At 43.7% G+C, this 21288-nt stretch overlaps 1 protein-coding gene across 1 annotated transcript in view; it reads left to right on the top strand.

The window, feature by feature from the left end:
• RAB8B (RAB8B, member RAS oncogene family) overlaps window positions 1-21288 on the top strand; it is a 39304-nt gene that overhangs the window by 6001 nt on the left and 12015 nt on the right. Inside the window, exons 2-6 of the mRNA XM_073652708.1 lie at window positions 6229-6289; window positions 9092-9152; window positions 10616-10693; window positions 17637-17726; window positions 17827-17892. Coding sequence (XP_073508809.1) covers window positions 6229-6289; window positions 9092-9152; window positions 10616-10693; window positions 17637-17726; window positions 17827-17892 — 356 coding nt within the window. The remainder of the gene's footprint in view (window positions 1-6228; window positions 6290-9091; window positions 9153-10615; window positions 10694-17636; window positions 17727-17826; window positions 17893-21288) is intronic.

The raw sequence follows: 21288 nt of genomic DNA, 5'->3' as shown, positions 1-21288 counted from the left end.
AGAATGATAAAATAATGAATGAATACTGATGAATAAGAGGATCAGATATACCATGCCGTCACTGCGTATGATGTGAAGTCATTGATTGTTTTTTTTTTCACTGGGGACCCAATGGAATTCTATAAATAAATGTATCATAGAGACCGACATCTGTCTATGTCTACAATTCATATCCATCTGTAGCAGGTAGTTCACCAGCAATATAAGTCCTTACGAAAACAGAAATAAATATATATATATATATATATATATATATATATGAGTTGGTGCGAATGGATTCACACATCACATCCCATCGGCCACAACAGTTGTCTGTAGCCGCTGTACGTGAGTGGGAGTACCACCTCTTACTGGACAACATCCGCCGCTCTTCTTTTGATTAGCCAGCTTGGTGCAGCATCATTGATTGCTGTGACATACATATGACGTTGCGCCAGACTAGCTAATGAAAGGAAGAGCTACGGATGTCGGCAGGTAAGAGGTGGTAACGCCCCCACCCCTACTCCCTCTTTTGCAGGTGCCACAGACCACTATTGTGGTCAATGGAATGGGATATGCAAATTGCACCAACTCTAATATATATTATACTCTTTTTTTTTTTTTTTTTCTTCTTTTTTTTTGAGAATGATGACATGTTAAATTTAAGATTTGCTTTAAACAATGGTAAACTCCTGACTTGTCAGTAAGACATGTTGGTGAAGTGGCACATCGTTAATCCTCAGCCTATGAGAACAGTCAGTGTACATTTGGCAAATCTCTGAGTTGGATTTGCATATTTCCATCTGTTAGTCTGTCTAGACGTCGTTTGTCAGACGACACTGAACTCGCAGTGTCACATTGCAACATCACATTTAATGATTTCTTATGGTGTCGCACTGCAACCTTGCGACACAGACGCAAATGTTTCCGAAGGAGTTGGATTTTCTGTTGCAAGTCTCCTCACTTGCCATAGACTTCAATGCACATCACATGCGACTTGTCAAAAATTGGCTGTTTTATTTTACAACAGAATCACAGCCCTAAAGTTGCGATACAATTGCTTCCATGTAGCCCTAGCCTAAATGTATTTCAACTTGTACTGAACTCCCTCGTACATGTGTGCGGGGCCTGTGCATATAACGCAGCCAAATATCAAAAGACTGACCGTCACTTCCAAAACAGAAAACTGGTGTGTACAGGTGCTTACTAAGAGTAGCCATCTCCATGGCTAGATAGGTTCCCAGCAACGAGAGTCTGCTTACCGTGGCTTCCGGGTATACATGAATTGGCCAATTTATGCGCTAAGTATTCTCAGTTATTCCTATTTTCTAAAGCAGTAATGCAATTCAGATTTCATGTATTTCATGTTTACATGCTATAGCGCTACAGAGTGCTACTTTATTTGTTAGTTATATATGGAGATGGCTACTCTTAGTAAGCACCTGTACACACCAGTTTTCTGTTTTGGAAGTGATGGTCAGTCTTTTGATATTTGTATACATAGGCCTTCTAACTGAGCACTCCACCCTTGAGCTCAGGTGGTTTTAATTCTAGCAGGATCCTACCTTCCCATATACATGTAGACTTCAGTCTAAGAGAGGATTCACACTTGATAGGTTCCCAGCAACCAGAGTCGTCTTACCGTGGCTGCCGAGTACACATGTATTGGCCAATTTATGCCCTAATTATTCTCAGTTATTCATAAAATGCAGCCAACCAAAGCACCAATGATGATCGGAGCGGCGCACAGGTCCCCGATGAGCCCGGAGGCGTGTCTCAGAATCCATCTGACTTGCCATACGGCTAAGCCCCAGTTTGATCAGAGTGTGCCCTAATGACTGAGCGGTGGGAGTAGGACCAATAAGACCTCTACTCATTAGGAAGAGGACTCTGTGCCTGAACGAGGCTGCACTGCTGTTTTTTGCATACCCAGGTGGGTCCTCTTTGTGACCGTACCACTATTGACCGGCTACTGTGATTTGTATGGCATCACTATTCAAGTGTTGGGAGACGTGCTGGGTCTCAGAAAAGACAAATACAAGGTTGTCTCCTTAGATCAGTCATGTGCAGCACATCGTACAGTTAAACCATCAATGTCTATAGTCTGGGTACTTCATTACGTGTTTGGTCAGACTGTGCCAAATCTGCTGAAATGCTTACCCTGCGTGAAGCCGGTGGTTCTGTCTTAGATACTATCTGTCCAGCACTTCTTTGCTCGTTTCCCCTGCGACCTTTGAGTTTCTTTCCCTTCGCTGCACTACTGCTATGCAGAACCTCTTTGTTGGTGTCTAGAGGGATCACAGATGTCCTTGTGTCTATATGTATAGATTCACAATAATTGTGACTGGCTCATTCTAAGAGCTCACTGACACCAGAGTGGTCCTGTAATAGGACGCCATCATTGTAAGTCAGTTCAAGAAATCTCTTATCGTCTAAATATTCCACGATCACTTGTGAGTGTTACTTGTTACTATTAAAATGTGGAGGCGTTTAAGAACCACAGCACCCCTGACATGAAGAGGAGACCATATAAAGTTCCAGATCGGGGGCACTGAGTTCTGAGGTGCGTAGTGTATATGTCACCAACGTCCTGCAGACTCAGTAACTGCAGAGCCCCAAACCTCCTCTGCCATTAACATCAGCACCAAAACTTTGCGCCAGCAGCTTCCTGGCATTGGTTTCCATCCAAACCTTACATCACCAAGCACAATGCCAAGTGTTGGCTGTAGTGGTGTAAGACTGATGGATGAGTCTGGGTTTGGCGAATGCCAGGAGAATGTAATCTTCCTGACTGCACTGTGCTAGCTGTGAAGTTTGGTGGCGGAGGGATGATACGATATGGTGGTTGTTCAGGGGTTGGTCTAGGCCCCACAGTTTCAGAGAAGGGAAAACTTTCTACTTTTGCATAACACATTTTGGAAACCTTTTTTTTGGAAGCTTGGGAGAAGTCCCTTTTCTGTTCCCCAGTGCACAAGGCAAAGTCCATAAAGGCATGCGAGGGTGTATTTGGGGTGGAAGAACTTGATTGCCTCCACAGAGTGTTGACGTCAATCCCACCAAGCACTTTTGCGATGAACTAGAACGAAGATTTCTAGCCAGGCTCTCTCATCCAACACCATTGTCTGACCTCACAAATGCTCTTCTGGATGAATGGGCAAAAACTCACTCCCACGGACACCCACCAAAATCTTGTGGAATCTGTTATAGCTGTGAAACGGGGACAAACTCCAAATTTTTACCTATAAAATGTTCTAAAAACTACTGTAGGGATAATGTGCAGGTGTCCAAATTATTTCATCCATATAGTGTATTTCTTGCCTATAAAACGTACATTATATTTAATCTAAAATACTGTCAGCTGACTACACTGACAAACGTTTTTTGCTAAAATGTCAAAATCTGACATTTTTTAGATGAGATCTTTCACTTTACTCTGTGACCTATAAGTAATTATGGTCCAGACAAGCTATACAGGGCATTGTGCCCTATTGGGTGGGCGTGAAACAATCCCATATACCTGCTGCGTGGGACATCGGGTAGCTGTGTAGGTTGCTGAAGACCTTTAGTTATTACACCCCAATGGAGAATTGAGTTAATAATAGGTGGCACTGCACATACATTCCTGCACATTTGCAGGCAACATGTTTATTTTCTGCACTTGTTCCATTAATCATAAGGTGGTAAACCATTGTGTGTGTTATGGCTTCTGCTAACTTTGCTCTGATTGCTATGTGTGGCACAGGGGTGCATGTCTGAGAGAGGTGATGACTCACGGTGGCTGGATTTTAGCACTTCCTCCATGGTAACACTGCATTTACACCCACTCATATGCAGTACACAGGAGCTGCCAAGCTGCTCTCCTGAGCTAGCGATCTATTTTGAATGTACGCAGAGCACACTAGAAATGCTAACATTAATAATCAGTGTATTCTGAGAGGAGAGGTGTCACAGGAGCCATATTTGCACAGATTGATGTGCTGCTGCTTTCTACATAGTATACATAGTTACCATTTCTGTGTATTGGGGCTTGTTCTTCTCACTACAATATATCCTGGGGACTTCCACAGATGCCTAGTAGAGCCACATTATCTCCCTCTCTGACACCGTCGCCTTCCTCTCGCCCTCACTTCCACCTCCAGAGCCTTCAAGATTTCCCTCATTACAGGCTTTCTTGTGAATACTTCAATTTAACAATTTAACTCCTTGTTGGCCACAGGAAAGAAATTCCTCATGTAGGCACGTTGCAGCGGACTCGCACTACTTGCTGCAAAGGCTATTGATGTGATGCAGTCATAGATTATCTCTAGCAACGTTCTTATGTGGAGTCCAAAGTTACTGGACTTTGACATTTAGCGCCACATAATGATGTATCACGGGGTGTGCAAAGAGTCTTCTTTGTAATCGTCCTTTTTTTTTTTAGCATTCTGACTGTGTAATAAGTTACATGGCAAAAAGACAGATGAAAATGCTGCTGTAATCACTTGACAAATGGCATTTATTTTATTTTCTTACTGTATCGAGTACTGTTGAAGATTGCGCTGTTTTATGTAGAGGAATCCAGTAAAAAAACAAAAAAAACATGGTCGCCTGTAGGTGACACAAACTGGGTTGTTTCTCAGGCATTGCTCCCCAACCTCTTGTACATCATGGGCCACTTTCTACAAAAGTAAAGAATCTCATTAAAGGGGTTTCCCACAAACAATAGTTTATTTTAAAAAATTGTCTGTGTCTGACCGTGTACGGAACATACCACATCTCCTGGGCAGGGGAGAAAGCAAAAGAGTATACAGACATTACAGCACGGGATCGCAGAGGATTCATTTTGTGAGGTAAAATATTGTTTAAAAACAGGCAGTGAAATGTTTTACCTCACAAAATGGAGCCTCTGCGATCCCCTGCTATAATGTTTGTAATGTATTTTGCTTCCTCCCCTGCCCAGATGTGGTATGTTCCGTACGGTCAGACACAGCCAATTTTTAAAATGAACTTTTGTAAAACTCCTTTAACTCTTTAAGGAACAGGAATTTTTTTTTTCTTACCATCAACATTGATATGTGGGCTTATATTTTTTTTTAATGTTTTTGCGTGGTAAGCAGTGGTTTTGAATGACATCATTCATTTTGCCACTTGTTTCTCCCCATTTTCAGTACAATAAGTGGGAGGGGGAATTGTCATTCACCCATGTGTGTGTTTGTCTTTAAGGCTTTCATTGTGCTGTAAAAATGACCTGGAAACATGATTGGTCCAGATCAGTGCAATTATGACAATATCATAATTTTTTGAAAGGAGGTGGTGACCAAAACGCAACGCAATTCTGGCATTTTTTGATTCTTTTTTTTCTCTTCGCAGTGTTTACTGTAAACGTTAATTTTAATTCTATTTTGATTGGCTGCTCTGACCTATCAAATCCAATCGCAGGCCTTCGCTCTCAGGTGACCAGTGATCAGGACCTCATTGCTAGTTGAAAAGGTCAGAAAACTCCTTTATCTATGTGAAACTGAGCATACGCATTAGATAGGCATCGGCTATACACTCGTCCGGCTGACGCCAATCTCTCCTCTTCCCCCGGACTCAGGAACGCTCGCCTCGTCTGGGTGTTTGTGTGTTTTTTTGAGAGCCTCTTCCAGAATCATTATCTGACGTGTATGGGCCTACAGTCCCCAGCAGGTCCATTGTTGTCTGATGTATGAGCCGATGTAAATTGAGATTATTTCAGTCAGGTTTCCATCAGTAAGTCATTGTGTAATCTGGAAACTACCCGCTGTGCTGACCATGATTGACCTTAGAGGTTTCATAACTGGAGAGCGCAGCACTTCCTGACCAGAGCTGCTGTAACACTTCCCAACTGGTCATTACAATGAATAGTCAAACTGGTGCAAAAAGTCTCTGGCTGTAAATCCTACTATCTCCTCCATTCTGTTCCTCTGCGTTTGCTGCCTGCACAGTGATGACTGATCTCTGGCGTTATAAGGTCTTTGTGTTGCTTGTTTTGCACATTTAGTTTCGTGATGAATCCGAGCCTTGTGGGAGTTGGATCAGATCGGGGCTGTCAGGAACTGCGGGAAGTGGTCTCTTGACTTTCTGTACAAACCATGACGCACACAGGCCACTTCCTGCCTGAAATAAAGAAGCTGGCTCTTGTGAACATAATATGATGTGTGTGATATATAGACGGGGGTCTATACAATACATCTGACTCTATGGGTGGCTAATAAAGGTGGTTATGATTTCTCTCTTTGTCCTTTTCAGGCATCGATTTTAAAATTCGCACAATCGAATTAGATGGAAAAAAGATCAAGCTTCAGATATGGTACGTTACCGCCTTTCTTCTTTAGGTTCTTTTTGGTATTTACTATTTTCCTTTTCACTGGGATTCCAAACATTTCAGATAATTGCTATGCAAATTGCCTCTTCAGAAAAAAAGAGGAGTTGAACTCTATAGCGCCACCTATTGGAAGCAGCAATCCTACAAGTCACAATCAACCCTTTGATGAGTTGTGCAATATGACGTAGGATAAAAGCCAAACCAGAATCTCAATTTGCTGACACGGTGTTTCAGGCTGTTGGCCCTCGTCAGTGCAAAGTATGAGAACTGATTTGGCTGCATGAGAGGCTCGGGACTGAGGAGGATAATTGCTAGCAAGCAGAGACTGGGCCACACACAGGAGACATTTCTCTGCAGACCCAGCTACATTTTGAGTATATGGGTGCGCTTAACTTTAATGATTTGGCGTTGTTAAACAACGTCAGATCTGTAGGTGTTCGTATTATAGCCTGTTTTTCACAGGCACGCCACTCTTCAGATGTGCACTGAGTGATCATTTCACCCGACGAACGAGTGTTTTACTTGTTCATAAGCTGATCGGCAGCCTGTTTACACTGCAAGATAATTGTGAAACGAGCATTTTTAACTATGTTGGTTCACGATTATCTTGCAGTGCCTGTTAAAGGGTATTCCCATCTCCATGATCCTATCCCAATATGTAGTAGGTGTAGTAATAATATTCACGAATACCTCCAATTAGAATTGTAGCATAGTTCTCCTGATAACTTATGAGCAGGCGTTAGCTAAGTAGATGGTTTATGTTGGCCTGGAAAACACAATGACGTTTTAGGGCGCCATGTTTCGTAGTTAATTATTTTATAAGGCAGAATGGTTTGGTCTTCCATTTGAAGAACACATTTAATAGCCTAGAAGTAGACCTTCTAACCCAGGATTCTTGGAACTCGTGCAATATTTGTTCCTTTAAAAAAAAAATAGAGTTAGGGCTATTTTAGATATTTGCTAGACCTTTTGGACATCAGTTTGATATATCTCTTATAGGAATAGCAGCAAGGATAGAGAATAGTAGAAATTAAAACCTAACTTTTAATATAATTGTCTAAAAACAGGGGCAAAATATAATGGACAAAACATCCCATAACAAATATGATGAAGTGCTCAAGATATTACCAGTGCACATTGATAAAAATGGTTCGGTCTCACCCCTTGGATGTCCAGAGCAAGCCGTCCATAATATCAAGAGGGAGGGCAGGATATGTGGCGCTGCAGGACTACCCTGTTGTGCCCCGTGTAAGTCTCCCTTCCTGACAAGGACAGTCCCAAAGTATGGTCCTGTCCTATAAAATGTGCCTTAATTCCCGCCCGACGCGTTTCATCCACCGGTTACAGTGAACTCATCAGGGGAGTATGGGAATATATTAAGGATTATTAGAGGCTTCAGACGTTAATCACCAGGGCAAAAGTATTTAAGGGTTACCTAGATACAGGGAGGACACTATCTTGTCAGCGGAGTTCTGCATGACGATAAAGATACTGACAAAGGCCTTTGTTTGAGCAATATATCTTTATAGGGCATGAGCATAAAGTGGTATTCCTATCCCAATATGTAGCAGGTGTAGTAATATTAGAAAATGACTCCAATTAGAAATGTAGTATAGTTCTTCTGATAATCTGTGTCGCTTACCCCATATGCAGGGCATTGCAGTAGCTTAGGTATCCATGGTTACGACCACTCATATAGTGACAGGTGGTTACAACCACTAACAACTAACTATGGATACCTATATACTGTAATGCCCTGCACATGAGGTCAGCGACTGCAAATCAAAAGAACTATACTACATTTCTATTTGGAGATAGTTACTAATATTATTATTACACCTACTACATATTGGGGATATGATCTTGGAGGTGGGAATGCCCCTTGTAAGTGTTTTTTTTTTTTTTTTGTTAGAGGGTCAAATCCCATTTTTATAGCTATAGCATTCTAATTAAAATCCACCATACAGGTCCAGATCTGGGCCTTCATATTTAAGGCTAATTATTGTAGTCTTTGGCAAGTGGGCGGTGCTGATGGGTTAATTATGCAGAGCATCTAAAAGCACACCCCCTTAGTAAAAACAATACAAATTTGCACCAAATACAAAGGTGCCCATATCTGTGGAACTGCATGGCAGATTTTAAAGCACCACTCCAGCGTTTTTGTTTTTTTTCAGCACTGGGGTGCACTTTAAGTGTAAGACCCCTGCCCCCGGGGATATACTTGCCCTCCGGCATCTTCCCCGGTTTTTAGCACCGCTGCAGTGCCGCGGCGCCAGCTTGTGAGCGCAGCTTCTGACAGCCGGAACTCAGAAGCTGCCCTCACAAGCTCTCAATACAAGTCTCTGACGGCCAGAATGAGGAACTCGTAGACCTCTTTATTGAAAAGTGACTTCCAGGGTATGCTGGAGCTCGCAGGCATGACTGGTGCGGCGGGATACCAATGAAGGCAGCCGAAGGTGAGTATATGACAAGGGGCAGGGGACTTACATTTAAAGCACCACTCCAGCGGTGTAATAAAAAAAAAAAAAAAACACTGGAGAGGTGCTTTTAAACAATTGAGTGGTGTGCGTGTGTAGGTAATGTATAGTTAGATATATTTTCCTTTCCTGAGTATTGTAGTTCTGCAACAAAGGAATGGAATGTGTTCCCAAAAAACGAACATATTAATCCGTGTTACTCATTGGTAAGCTCTACTATAATACAGCTTGATTTCCAGTGAATGTATGGTTCATGTATAGAGTATTTTAAGGTCTCATGATAAACATCTTCATGTTCTTGTATGTTCAGGGACACAGCGGGGCAGGAGAGGTTCCGTACTATTACTACAGCATACTACAGAGGGGCTATGGTAAGTATCCAGTTTCCTTCTATGTAAGCTTTCCTAAATCCGCATTGCCCTCTTTTATGCACGTACACTATTTATCGGGACTGGACATATCTCAGAAGCCATTTAGCTGCTGTGCCTTTAAATTTGTTACTGGCAACGTTCTGGTTATTTTCTATGCGCACATACGGAAGTTCACTTGCAGCTTTATAATGGCTCCTGATATTGACAGGACTTTGACCACCCTGATTTTTGACAATTTTAATATGCTTTCTTAATGGGGTTCTCCAGGATTAGGGAAAAATGGTTTTGCTCTTTTTTCCCCACAGACGACTCCTCATAAGTCTGCAGGATATGTCTAATACTGCAGTTCAGCCCTGTTCACTTAAATAGGAGAAGAGCTGCAATACCAGACACCACCTTCTAGAAAGATGTGGCACTGGGGGGAAAAAAGCTGTCTTTTTTTTTTTTTTTTTTTTTTTCTTCTGTCAGCTTGTCAGTTGTACAATGATGGAAAAAGATTGAATCAACACTGTGAAGATCTGAGATTGTGGGTTTCAAAAATCACCTAGGCAGGTTAACGATGCAACACTATTTTATTCCTTACATCCATGGTAATACAGCAATTCCAGGTAAATGTCCAAAATGCATTTGTCTTAGTCCACAAGATCCCCAGGGCGGTAGTTACACTGCCTTTGTGCCAACCGATACTCACTGTCCCCCAGCTTTTGGTTGGCCCACACATTTCATAGCTCCAGATAGTATAGTCTGTAGTCACAGTTCACGATCCTCCATATGACAGATAAAATGATAGAAGCACAGGTATCCAGTAGCAACAGTCCTTTAAGAAAGTTTATCAAATTTAGACGACAGATCCCACCACTGTAGCACGTTTATCCAGCCCAATTGGCAGCCGATCTCTACTCCATAAGCCATCAATCCATCCATGGTCCAGGTCCTCAGACTAGATCCTATCCCATTCGACGACATACCATCAACTCTTCCCTAAACATGTGGCTTCTTTTCTCCTTCACTGGGATCAGCCCCCTGAATGTGCAGAACTGCTTAGTGCACATACTTACAAGCAAGCAGAACAATAAAACACAGCAAGAAATCACTAATAAAACACAACAATAAGATCTACGAAAATCGGTGCTCCTTGCTGGAAAAGTCTTTAGTAAATGGGCAGCTCCTCACAAACCCTTTTTTAAACGTATTGATATATTGTACACATCAACTTTTACTTCTAAATTAGTAGCAGGATCCTTAAGGTAAGAAAAAAAAAATGTCCACAACGTGGTAGTGATGCCCTGGACTCCACTCCAGGCAGATAGTGGGTTGGGGGACCACCTTAATCACAGTAGATTGGGTCGTAGAGCTGAGACCTCCATCCCATATATCTCACACATATTCTCTCCAAACACCTTGATTTATTAGCTGGATTGGCTTATCACAAGCAGTGAATGTATTTCTTGTATTTCTTCCAGGGTATCATGCTGGTGTATGATATCACCAATGAGAAGTCATTTGACAATATTAAAAACTGGATAAGAAATATTGAAGAAGTAAGTGATCTGTTCCCCTTTTCTCCGTGCAATTCATATAGTGGCTTTTTAGAACTCTTGTCCGTGCGGTTACTCCGGTTCCCTGCAGTGTATAACTTGTGGTCATGATGTGCCATGGGAGCACCTTAGTTAAAAAAACTGGAAAAACTCTATAAGACAATGTAACTTAAAATTTAAGTTTTGGGACAATGAAATCTGGTTTTGTGATTTTCTTCAATAATTATTGTAAAAGTTGTTGTAATTGTTTTACAACTTTTCTAATCGATTTTGGCCATCTGTAGAGCCAAGGATTACATAGTAGAAAGGGGTTAAAAATGGTAATAACAATGCCCTCGGCTTCCTTCATGTTCCCTGACCGTCTCTGTACTTTCTTTTCCATTTGAATGAATATGTGACCACTGCAGCCAATCCCTGCCCCATGCAGATAGGGCAATAAGTACAGAAACTGGCTGGGGACCTGGGAAAGGTTGGGACAGGGGTGGCGAGGGATTGGTATGGTAAAGTATTATTACTTTTATTATTTTACATGATTCTTGTTTTTTTGTTTGTTTGTTTTTTTAAGTTGTTCTCCCTCTGTTTGTTGTTAAAGGGAACGTGTCGCAATTTTTGTCTGAATTCTATAATTTATTTTAAAGCTAAATAAAAATTTACTGTTTTGACTTTTTTTTTTCTGCAGCTGCTGAGGGTTGGTGTGTAAATGTCAGAGCACGACACTTACACAGCCCCAGTGCATAAGAGACTATGGACAATGTCTGACTGCATCTCCTGTTTTATGACTGCCTCAGGTGTGAACTGGGCACACCCCTTGGACTACCTAGCTCACAGCTGTGGGCAGAGCCAGCTGCCATTTTATTGTAGCCCATCTGTTCTCTGAGCTACAATTTACTCCTGTCACCGCTCACACAGTGTCCAGCGGCAGTGAGCACAAGTTGGGCAGCCAGACATTGTACAACTAATACAATACTTCCTAACTGTTCTTACCACTGGAAACTATCACCTCTATAGTCCTGCTCTGAGCGGTGATAGCAGGGCTGCCGCAGTGACTTCATATAGTGGTGAAAACAGGTCAGTACCTTCGTATTAGTAGTACAATCTTAGGCGGCCCAACCTGTGCTCCCATCGCTTTCTTGCTTGTGTTCACAGCATAGTAGTGATATCGTCTCACTGCTGTACGCTGAGCAGAGGTAAGTCAGTGTAAAGCGTTATTGAGACGTCCTTGATGCAGGGACATCTGAATGAGGCTTTAGTGCTGCATCTGCAAAGCCGCACCAGATCTGAATACTAGGGCTGAGGCAGTGACTTCAGCCAGCTGTGAATTCACGTCACTGAATGTAATCTCCTCCGTATAGCGCTGGTGCCCGAACCTGTGCTCATCAGTAACTACTGTGATCTGAGTGCAGTATCTGCAATGACATGACTGCTCTGCTCACATCACAGTAATTGTCCGCTGACCTGTGCACATAATCCTATCCTGTGTGATACTGTCCACATAGCTATGTATCTAATACTGACATGAGGGATACATTCCGCAGAGCCGTAAATCTAATCCTATGAAAGTGTAATCCTGACTGCTGAACTATGTAATTTCTGTGATGTGAGTGCTGCAGCCACAGTGATATAACTTCTCCATTCAGATCTCCGTATAGACCAGTGAGCAGTGCAGCACCAACTAACAGAATTGATGCTGCCAGCGGTCTTCGGTGGCACTGTCCACATCTCTGTATCAGTCATGAATAGTGTTGAGCATTCCGATACCGCGAATATCGGCCGATACCCGATATTTCAGTATCGGAATTCCGATACTTAATTCCGATACTTTTACAATATCGAATACCGGAATCGGAAGTTCCCATAATGCCTGCGCTCTGCAGTGTCTCTGAAGGGTGACAAGCTGGATGGCAGCGCTCAGCTGCGATCCAACCTGTCATCAGAATGCCATCCCAGCGTGAGAGAATTCTCCTGATTGTTTAAAAGCCGGCGGGCTGTAAAAAGCTGCCGGCTTTTAAACAATCACACAGCCCCATACTGCTTCCCCGCAGCCTCCCACCCCTATCCTCCGCTCCCCCCGCCACCTCCCATCCCGATCATAAGTTAGGACCGGGTGGGGAGCACAGCACCAAGGAGTGGGAAGCGAAGGACCCGGCGGGGAAGCCGGCAGTGAAAAGACTTCCCCGCCGGCTTTCCCGTTCTGTGCTGCGCTTTCCCGACGGTTATTTCAAATGAACAGCTGAGGTATCAGGTGATGCCGATCAGCTGTTCATTTGAAGTAGCCGCGGTGCCCTCAGAGGGTTCATGTGAGTTCATGCTTGACTGCATTGCATGAACTCACATGAACTTTCTCACGGCCGCACAGGTCAGCCTCACCTCCCAGACCATCAGCCCGTCATGATTAGTGTCTGTGCGATGTCTGCGAGTGTGTGCGGTGTCTGTGCGATGTCTGCGAGTGTGTGCGGTGTCTGTGCGATGTCTGCGAGTGTGTGCGGTGTCTGTGCGATGTCTGCGAGTGTGTGCGGTGTCTGTGCGATGTCTGCGAGTGTGTGCGGTGTCTGTGCGGTGTCTGTGCGATGTCTGTGCGATGTCTGCGAGTGTGTGCGGTGTCTATGCGATGTCTGCGGGTGTTTGCGCGGTGTCTGTGCGATGTCTGCGAGTGTGTGCGGGTGTGCGCGGTGTCTGTGCGATGTCTGGGGGGTGTGTGCGTGCAGGCAGACATAGGCCGATGTGACACTACTACTCCCATCGGCCTATGTCTGTCCCCTGTCCACTCGTGCCTGCAGGATCAGCTCGATGGGAGCAGTAGTTCCCATCAGCCTGATCCTGCTATTTAAATTGCCCTACTGTGTCCCCAATAAATTTTAAATACATTTCATTGATCGCCAGTGGTTACCTACAATAAATTAGTTTATACATTACCTGTCCCCGCCGATCGCCACCTAAAATAAAGTAAAAAATAAAAAAATACACCTATACTCACCTAGACACCTAATTCCCCGAAGCCATCGATCTCCTGTAATAAAATCTAAAATAATAAACCACAACCTTATCCTTACCCCTCCGTAGTAGTCCACGAGTGTCTCACGATGATCTCCAGTTTAGAGCAGCCACATAGAATGTGACCGCTCTGAACCGCTGCCGCCGCTAGAATGATGGGGCCGTAAAGCAGCCCCGTCATTGCATAAGCGGGTTCGCTGGAGTTCAGGCAGCGCTGCTCCGGTTAGCTCCTTTACGGCCCTGCTGTATCGTGAGAAATTCCCACGGTACAGCAGTGCCGTAAAGGAGGTCTCCGGAGCTGCGCTGCCTGAATGCACTCCGGTGACCTCAGTCAGGGGCTCACGCTGCGGGGAGCTGACGTGTTCCCGGCAGCGTGAGCTTACAGCAGCCATGCACAGCTGTCACCATCTCCAGATGGCGGGGGGGGGCAGAAAGCTTGGGCCTCCCTGCGCTGCAGATTCCATCCCCCAGCTGCCTAGTTGTACCTGGCTGGACACAAAAATAGGGCGAAGCCCCACGTCAATTTTTTTTTAATTATTTCAGGAAATTCATGAAATAATTAAAAAAAAATTGATGTGGGGCTTCGCCCTATATTTGTGTCCAGCCAGGTACAGCAGGCAGGAACGGGCTGCCCCCAACCACCAGCTGCCTATTTGTGCCTGGCCAGACACAACAATATAGGGAAGCCCTTTTTTTCTTAATTATTTCATGAATTTCATGAAATAATAAAAAAAAAAAATACGTAGAGCTTCGCCCTATTTTTGTGTCCAGCCAGGTACAACTAGGCAGCTGGGGGGCTGGAATCTGCAGCGCAGGGAGGCCCAAGCTTTCTGCCCCCCCCCCCGCTGCAAATTGCAGTCCGCAGCCACCCCGGAAAATGGCGCGTTCATAGAAGCGCCATCTTCTGGCGCTGTACCCAACTCATCCAGGGCCCTGGTGCGGTGGCTCACTGGGTAATAAAGGGGTTAGGGCCAGCTTGGCATTATCAGTTGGCCCTAAGCCCGAAATTCATGGGGTCACGCCAATATTAGACATGAAAGCCATGAATTTCTAGTAAAGTATTTAAAAAAAAAAACCACAACACCCAGAAAAAAGTCCTTTAATTGAAATAAACACACAATTCTTTATTGTTCTAAATTAAACCATACTTACCATCACGCCCATTCCAGCTGAAGCCAACGATCTCCTGCAATAAAAGTAAAATAATAAAGCAACATCATCCTTACCTTTCCATGGTTCCCAGGACAGCTTCAGGTCTGCTACATCGAGATGACAGGCTGGACCGCAGCAGAACGCTGTCATCCAGCCTGTCATCCCGCGGACACTGAGAAGCGCAGGCATGCTTGCGCTCCTCAGTGTCAGGCTGTGACGGCATCCCGATGAGCCGAGTCTCTAACGCTCACCGCATGCGCAGGTGAATTCTCCCACGCTGTCAGTGACGTGCATGAGGTGAGCCGAGTTCATTGTCGGCTCATCTGGATGCCGTCACAGCCTGACACTGAGGAGCGCAAGCATGCCTGCGCTTCTCAGTGTCCGCGGGATGACAGGCTGGATGACAGCGTTCTGCTGCGGTCCAGCCTGTCATCTCGATGTAGCAGAGCTGAAGCTGTCCTGGGAACCATGGGAAGGTAAGGATGATGTTGCTTTATTATTTTACTTTTATTGCAGGAGATCGTTGGCTTCAGCTGGAATGGGTGTGACGGTAAGTATGGTTTAATTTAGAACAATAAAGAATTGTGTGTTTATTTCAATTAAAGGATTTTATTCTGGGTGTTTGTGTTTTTTTTAACTTTGACTATGGGGTTAGTAATGGGGGTGTCTTATAGACGCCTCTCCATTACTAACCTGGGCTTGATGTCAGCTGGCATTATAAGCTGACATCAACCCCAACCCTATTACCCCACTGCCACCGCTACAGGGCAGTGGGAAGAGCGAGGCTAAGCGCCATTTCTGGGGCGGCTGACGGCTGGTGTTTCTAGCATGGGAGGGGGCCAATATTCATGGCACCCTTCCTGGGCTATTAATATCAGCCCCCAGCTGTCTGCCTAGCCTTTGCTAGCTATTAAAATAGGGGGGACCCCACGTTATTTTTTTTGGGGGGGGGGTCCCCCATTTTAATAGCTAGTAAAGGCTAGGTATTCAGCTGGGGGCTGATATTAGTAGCCTGGGAAGCTCCGTGGGTATTACCCCCTTCCCAAGCTTCAAACATCTGCCCCAGCCGTCTGGTTAACCTCCGCTAGAGACTAAAATTAAGGGGAACCACACGCCAATTTTTTTTTTTAATAAATCCTTTATTTTAACACTAAATGACAAGTACAGTAATCAACACTATCACTGTACTTCTTCATATATATATGTGACTGACATGTTTCTATCTATCTAATCTATGTGTGATGCTCTATTCTTTCTATTCTAAATTGTCGGGTACCGCTGCTGAATTGCCGGCTGGCTTTTTTAAAGAGACGGTGCATGAAAACACTAATATTTTTTTTAAATAAATCCTTTACACTAAATGACAAGTACAGTAATCAACACTGTCACTGTACTTCATAGATAGAAACATGTCAGTCACATATATATCTAATCTATGTGTGAAGCTCTATTCTTTCTGTTATAAATTGTCGGGTACCGGTATATGCAGCTGCTGAATTGCCGGCTTTTCATGTTTCACTGTGAGCACTGTTCCCATCGATTTGGGCAACCACCTCCCCCAATACATTCTACATTATTGTTAGTTGTTTTCCTTCATGTAGAATTAACCTACAAGGAAAGAAAGGGTTTATTTTCATTCCGATATTTGTGTCCCATCGACTTGCATTGGTTTCCGGTATCGGAATCGGCGATATCCGATACTTTTTGGGTATCGGCCCGATCCAATCCGATCCGATATTTCCTGATATCGGAAGGTATCGCTCAACACTAGTCATGAATAAAATGACACAGCACTGTGATTCTAAGTTTCATTCTGCTTTATCCCCAGAAGGGAAGGCGAGTAGTGACATCAGACACGTGTGAGCAGGTCCTGCCGCATTCACTGCAGTCATAATGCGAGCTAGCATTACACTAGGCTTTCATGGCAAATCTCAGCAGCTGCTCCTCCTAATGTTTTAAAAGTTGAAAATATCTACACTGTCTTCTTCTGAGGCTATAACCACATTGCTGCTGGGTCCTGTTTCTGATCAGGCAGAGCATTTCATGAGTGCTCTGCCTGATTATTAGTTTTCAGAGTAGTGTAAACATTTAAAGATGTTGTCCATTTTGAGCCTAAATTTGCACACAGACTGGTAATGCTTTAAAGGGAACTTATCCGTCCTGCCCAGACCATAGGAAGCAAGACATGGCTTCACAAATGGCTATGTAGGCCATTGCAGTAGCTTAGGTATCCACTCGTATAGTGACAGTTGGCTGTTAGTGGTCGCAACCACGGATACCTAAGCTCTTGCAGGGCCCTTCACATGGGGTAAGCAACATAGCGAATCAGAAGAACTATACCACATTTCTAATTGCAAATATTTGCTAATATTATTATTATACCTACTACATATTGAGGGGTTGTTGGAGATGGGAATACCCCTTTTAAGTATATCATGTTTATATTTTTTGTTACATACATACATACGTATGTATGTATGTATGTATGTATGTATGTGTGTGTATATATATATATATATATATATATATATATATATATATATATATATATATATATATATATATATATATATATATATATATATATATATATATATATATATATATATGTATATGCATATGCATATGTGGCACAACAGTGCGGTCTATGTATGTCCTCATCCCTACCAAGCAGGAAAGGAATTGTTGAGTTAGAGTAAGCATGAGGGCAAATGTGTTGATTCTGTGTTTAGCCAGCAAGTTTATTGGTCAGAACCAGACAATTTCTCATCACTTCATTATTTTCTGTACAATTCTTTCCCAGCATGCCTCATCTGATGTGGAGCGAATGATCCTGGGCAATAAATGTGACATGAATGATAAGAGACAAGTATCCCGGGAGAAGGGCGAAAAGGTACGTCATTCTTTGCCCTTTACTCTGACCATAGTCTGGTAATGTTTTTTCTTGTTTTGTTTTTTTTAATCCTTTGGGTTTTTTTTCTCTTTAAATCCAGCTTGCTATTGATTATGGAATCAAGTTTCTTGAAACCAGTGCAAAATCCAGCATCAATGTGGAAGAGGTAAAAATTGATCCTATGTGAAAAGCTTTGGTTCACCAAAGGGAAAACTTTAAGTTTTTTAATGTATATTTGGTAATTCTTTGTGCACCAGTTCCCTCACATATTTTTAAACATCAGAGGTTCTCCCTTTGTGTAGGTGCAGTGTCATAACTGGGCCCAGAAGCCATCGGAGAAATCAAATTATCCAATTTCCCATGACTTCCATGTAGCTTTTTTATACATATAGCATGTTTTTGGTTTCCTGCTCATGGCCACAAGAACCTCCATTGCCTTGCTGTATTCTAGTCACTGCTGTATCTACTGTGCACTGCCAAATTGAATAGTTTTTACAGGGCGTAGAATAGCCATTATGGGTAATCCCCAGTGCTCAGAGCCCTGCTGCAATCCCAGCTCTCATATTGAAATACTTTTATACATGGTCACCCATGGCGATAAGTGGGCAGTGTGTGGTATTACATTTGTCAGATAAATTTAGAGTGGGAGAAAAGCGTCTATAACTATAGGAAACGCAGAGCATATTTGAGTTTATACAGCAAGGAGAGCACCCAAATATATATACCGTATATTCCGGCGTATAAGACGACCTGATGTATAAGACGACCCCCCTACTTTCCTGTTTAAAATATAGAGTTTAGGATATATTCACCGTATAAGACTACCCCTTTTCCAACGCATACCAAACATCGGTAAAAATTAAAAAAAAACAGATTTGAATTTAACATTGTCCTTTTTTAATTTAAATTCTTATGACATGCAGGTATATAGCAGGAAAACTGTCACTCATAAACATATTAAAATAGGGGGGACCCCACGTCATTTTTTGGGGGGGTCCCCCATTCTAATAGCTAGTAAAGGCTAGGTATTCAGCTGGGGGCTGATATTAGTAGCCTGGGAAGCTCCGTGGGTATTACCCCCTTCCCAGACTTCAAACATCTGCCCCAGCCGTCTGCTTAACCTCCGCTAGAGACTATAATGATGGTGGATCCCACGCCAATTTTCTTTTTAAAAAATCCTTTATTTTAACACTAAATGACAATTGAGGGGTTAATAAAGATGCAGTCCCTAAATTATTAATTTTGTAATTAATTTTTCCCAAAAATGTTGACGTGGGCTTCGCCATATTTTTGTGTCCAGCCAGGTACAGCAGGCAGGAACGGGCTGCACCCAACCACCAGCTGCCTATTTGTACCTGGCCGGACACAACAATATAGGGAAGCCCTTTTTTTTTTAATTATTTCATGAAATAATTTAAAAAAAAATTGACGTGGGGCTTCGCCCTATTTTTGTGTCCAGCCAGGTACAACTAGGCAGCTGGGGGCTGGAATCCGCAGCGCAGGGAGGCCCAAGCTTTCTGCCCCCCCCCCCCCCCCCCCCCGCTGCAAATTGCAGTCCGCAGCCACCCCGGAAAATGGCACGTTCATAGAAGCGCCATCTTCTGGCGCTGTACCCAACTCATCCAGGGCCCTGGTGCGGTGGCTCACTGGGTAATAAAGGGGTTAGGGCCAGCTTGGCATTATCAGCTGGCCCTAAGCCCGAAATTCATGGGGTCACGCCAATATTAGACATGACCACCATGAATTTCTAGTAAAGTATTTAAAAAAAAACACAACACCCAGAAAAAAGTCCTTTAATCGAAATAAAGACACAATTCTTTATTGTTCTAAATTAAACCATACTTACCATCACGCCCATTCCAGCTGAAGCCAACGATCTCCTGCAATAAAAGTAAAATAATAAAGCAACCTCATCCTTACCTCTCCATGGTTCCCAGGACCGGTCCAGCTCTGCTACATTCACATGACAGGCTGCACCGCAGCAGAACGCTGCCGTTCAGCTTGCCATGCGGCAGACACTGAGAAGCGCAGGCATGCTTGTGCTCCTCAGTGTCTGACTGTGACGGCATCCAGATGAGCCGAGATCATGTCCAATGAACTCGGCTCACCTCATGCACGTCACTGACAGCGTGGGAAAATTCTCCTGCTCCCCGCATGCGCAGTAGAAGTTTCCCACGCTGTCAGTGACGGACGTCCAGGAGGTGAGCTGAGTTCATTGTCGGCTCATCTGGATGCCGTCACAGCGAGACACTGAGGAGCACAAGCATGCCTGCGCTTCTCAGTGTCTGCGGGATGACAGGCTGGATGGCGGCGTTCTGCTGCGGTCCAGCCTGTCATCTCGATGTAGCAGAGCTGGACCGGTCCTGGGAACCATGGAGAGGTAAGGATGATGTTGCTTTATTATTTTACTTTTATTGCAGGAGATCGTTGGCTTCAGCTGGAATGGGCGTGACGGTAAGTATGGTTTAATTTAGAACAATAAAGAATTGTGTGTTTATTTCAATTAAAGGACTTTATTCTGGGTGTTTGTGTTTTTTTTAACTTTGACTATGGGGTTAGTAATGGGGGTGTCTTATAGACGCCTCTCCATTACTAACCTGGGCTTGATGTCAGCTGGCATTATAAGCTGACATCAACCCCAACCCTATTACCCCACTGCCACCGCTACAGGGCAGTGGGAAGAGCGAGGCTAAGTGCCAGAGTTGGCGCATCCTATGGATGCGCCATTTCTGGGGCGGCTGACGGCTGGTGTTTCTAGCCTGGGAGGGGGCCAATATTCATGGCACCCTTCCTGGGCTATTAATATCAGCCTCCAGCTGTCTGCCTAGCCTTTGCTAGCTATTAAAATAGGGGGGACCCCACGTCATTTTTTTGGGATCCCCCATTTTAATAGCTAGTAAAGGCTAGGTATTCAGCTGGGGGCTGATATTAGTAGCCTGGGAAGCTCCGTGGGTATTACCCCCTTCCCAGTCTTCAAACATCTGCCCCAGCCGTCTGCTTAACCTCCGCTAGAGACTAAAATTAAGGGGAACCCCACGCCAATTTTTTTTTTAAATAAATCCTTTATTTTAACACTAGATGACAAGTGCAGTAACCAGCACTATCACTGTACTTCATATATATGTGACTGACATGTTTCTATCTATCTAATCTATGTGTGATGCTCTATTCTTTCTGTTATAAATTGTCGGGTACAGATGCTGAATTGCCGGCCGGCTTTTTTAAAGAGACGGTGCATGAAAACACTAATATTTGTTTTAATAAATCCTTTACACTAAATGACAAGTACAGTAAGCAATACTGTCACTGTACTTCATATATATGTGACTGACATGTTTCTATCTATCTAATCTATGTGTGATGCTCTATTCTTTCTATTCTAAATTGTCGGGTGCCGGCTTATGCCGCTGCTGAATTGCCGGCTTTTCATATATTGTCACAGAAGCGATGCGAACTTCCCTGCTCCGGACACAGCGCAGCGCTTCTGTGACAAGTGAAAGCTGTCGGCACAGAAGCCCTGCGCTGTGTCCGGAGCTGGGAATACGCAGCGATGTGTCAGTTT

This window comes from Phyllobates terribilis, unplaced genomic scaffold, assembly GCF_046119375.1.
Source record: "Phyllobates terribilis strain yellow unplaced genomic scaffold, ASM4611937v1 Scaffold_11__3_contigs__length_659146591, whole genome shotgun sequence".
Classification (NCBI taxonomy): domain Eukaryota; kingdom Metazoa; phylum Chordata; class Amphibia; order Anura; family Dendrobatidae; genus Phyllobates; species Phyllobates terribilis.
Note: the sequence above shows the minus strand (reverse complement) of the source record. Positions and strands in the feature narration are given on the sequence as shown.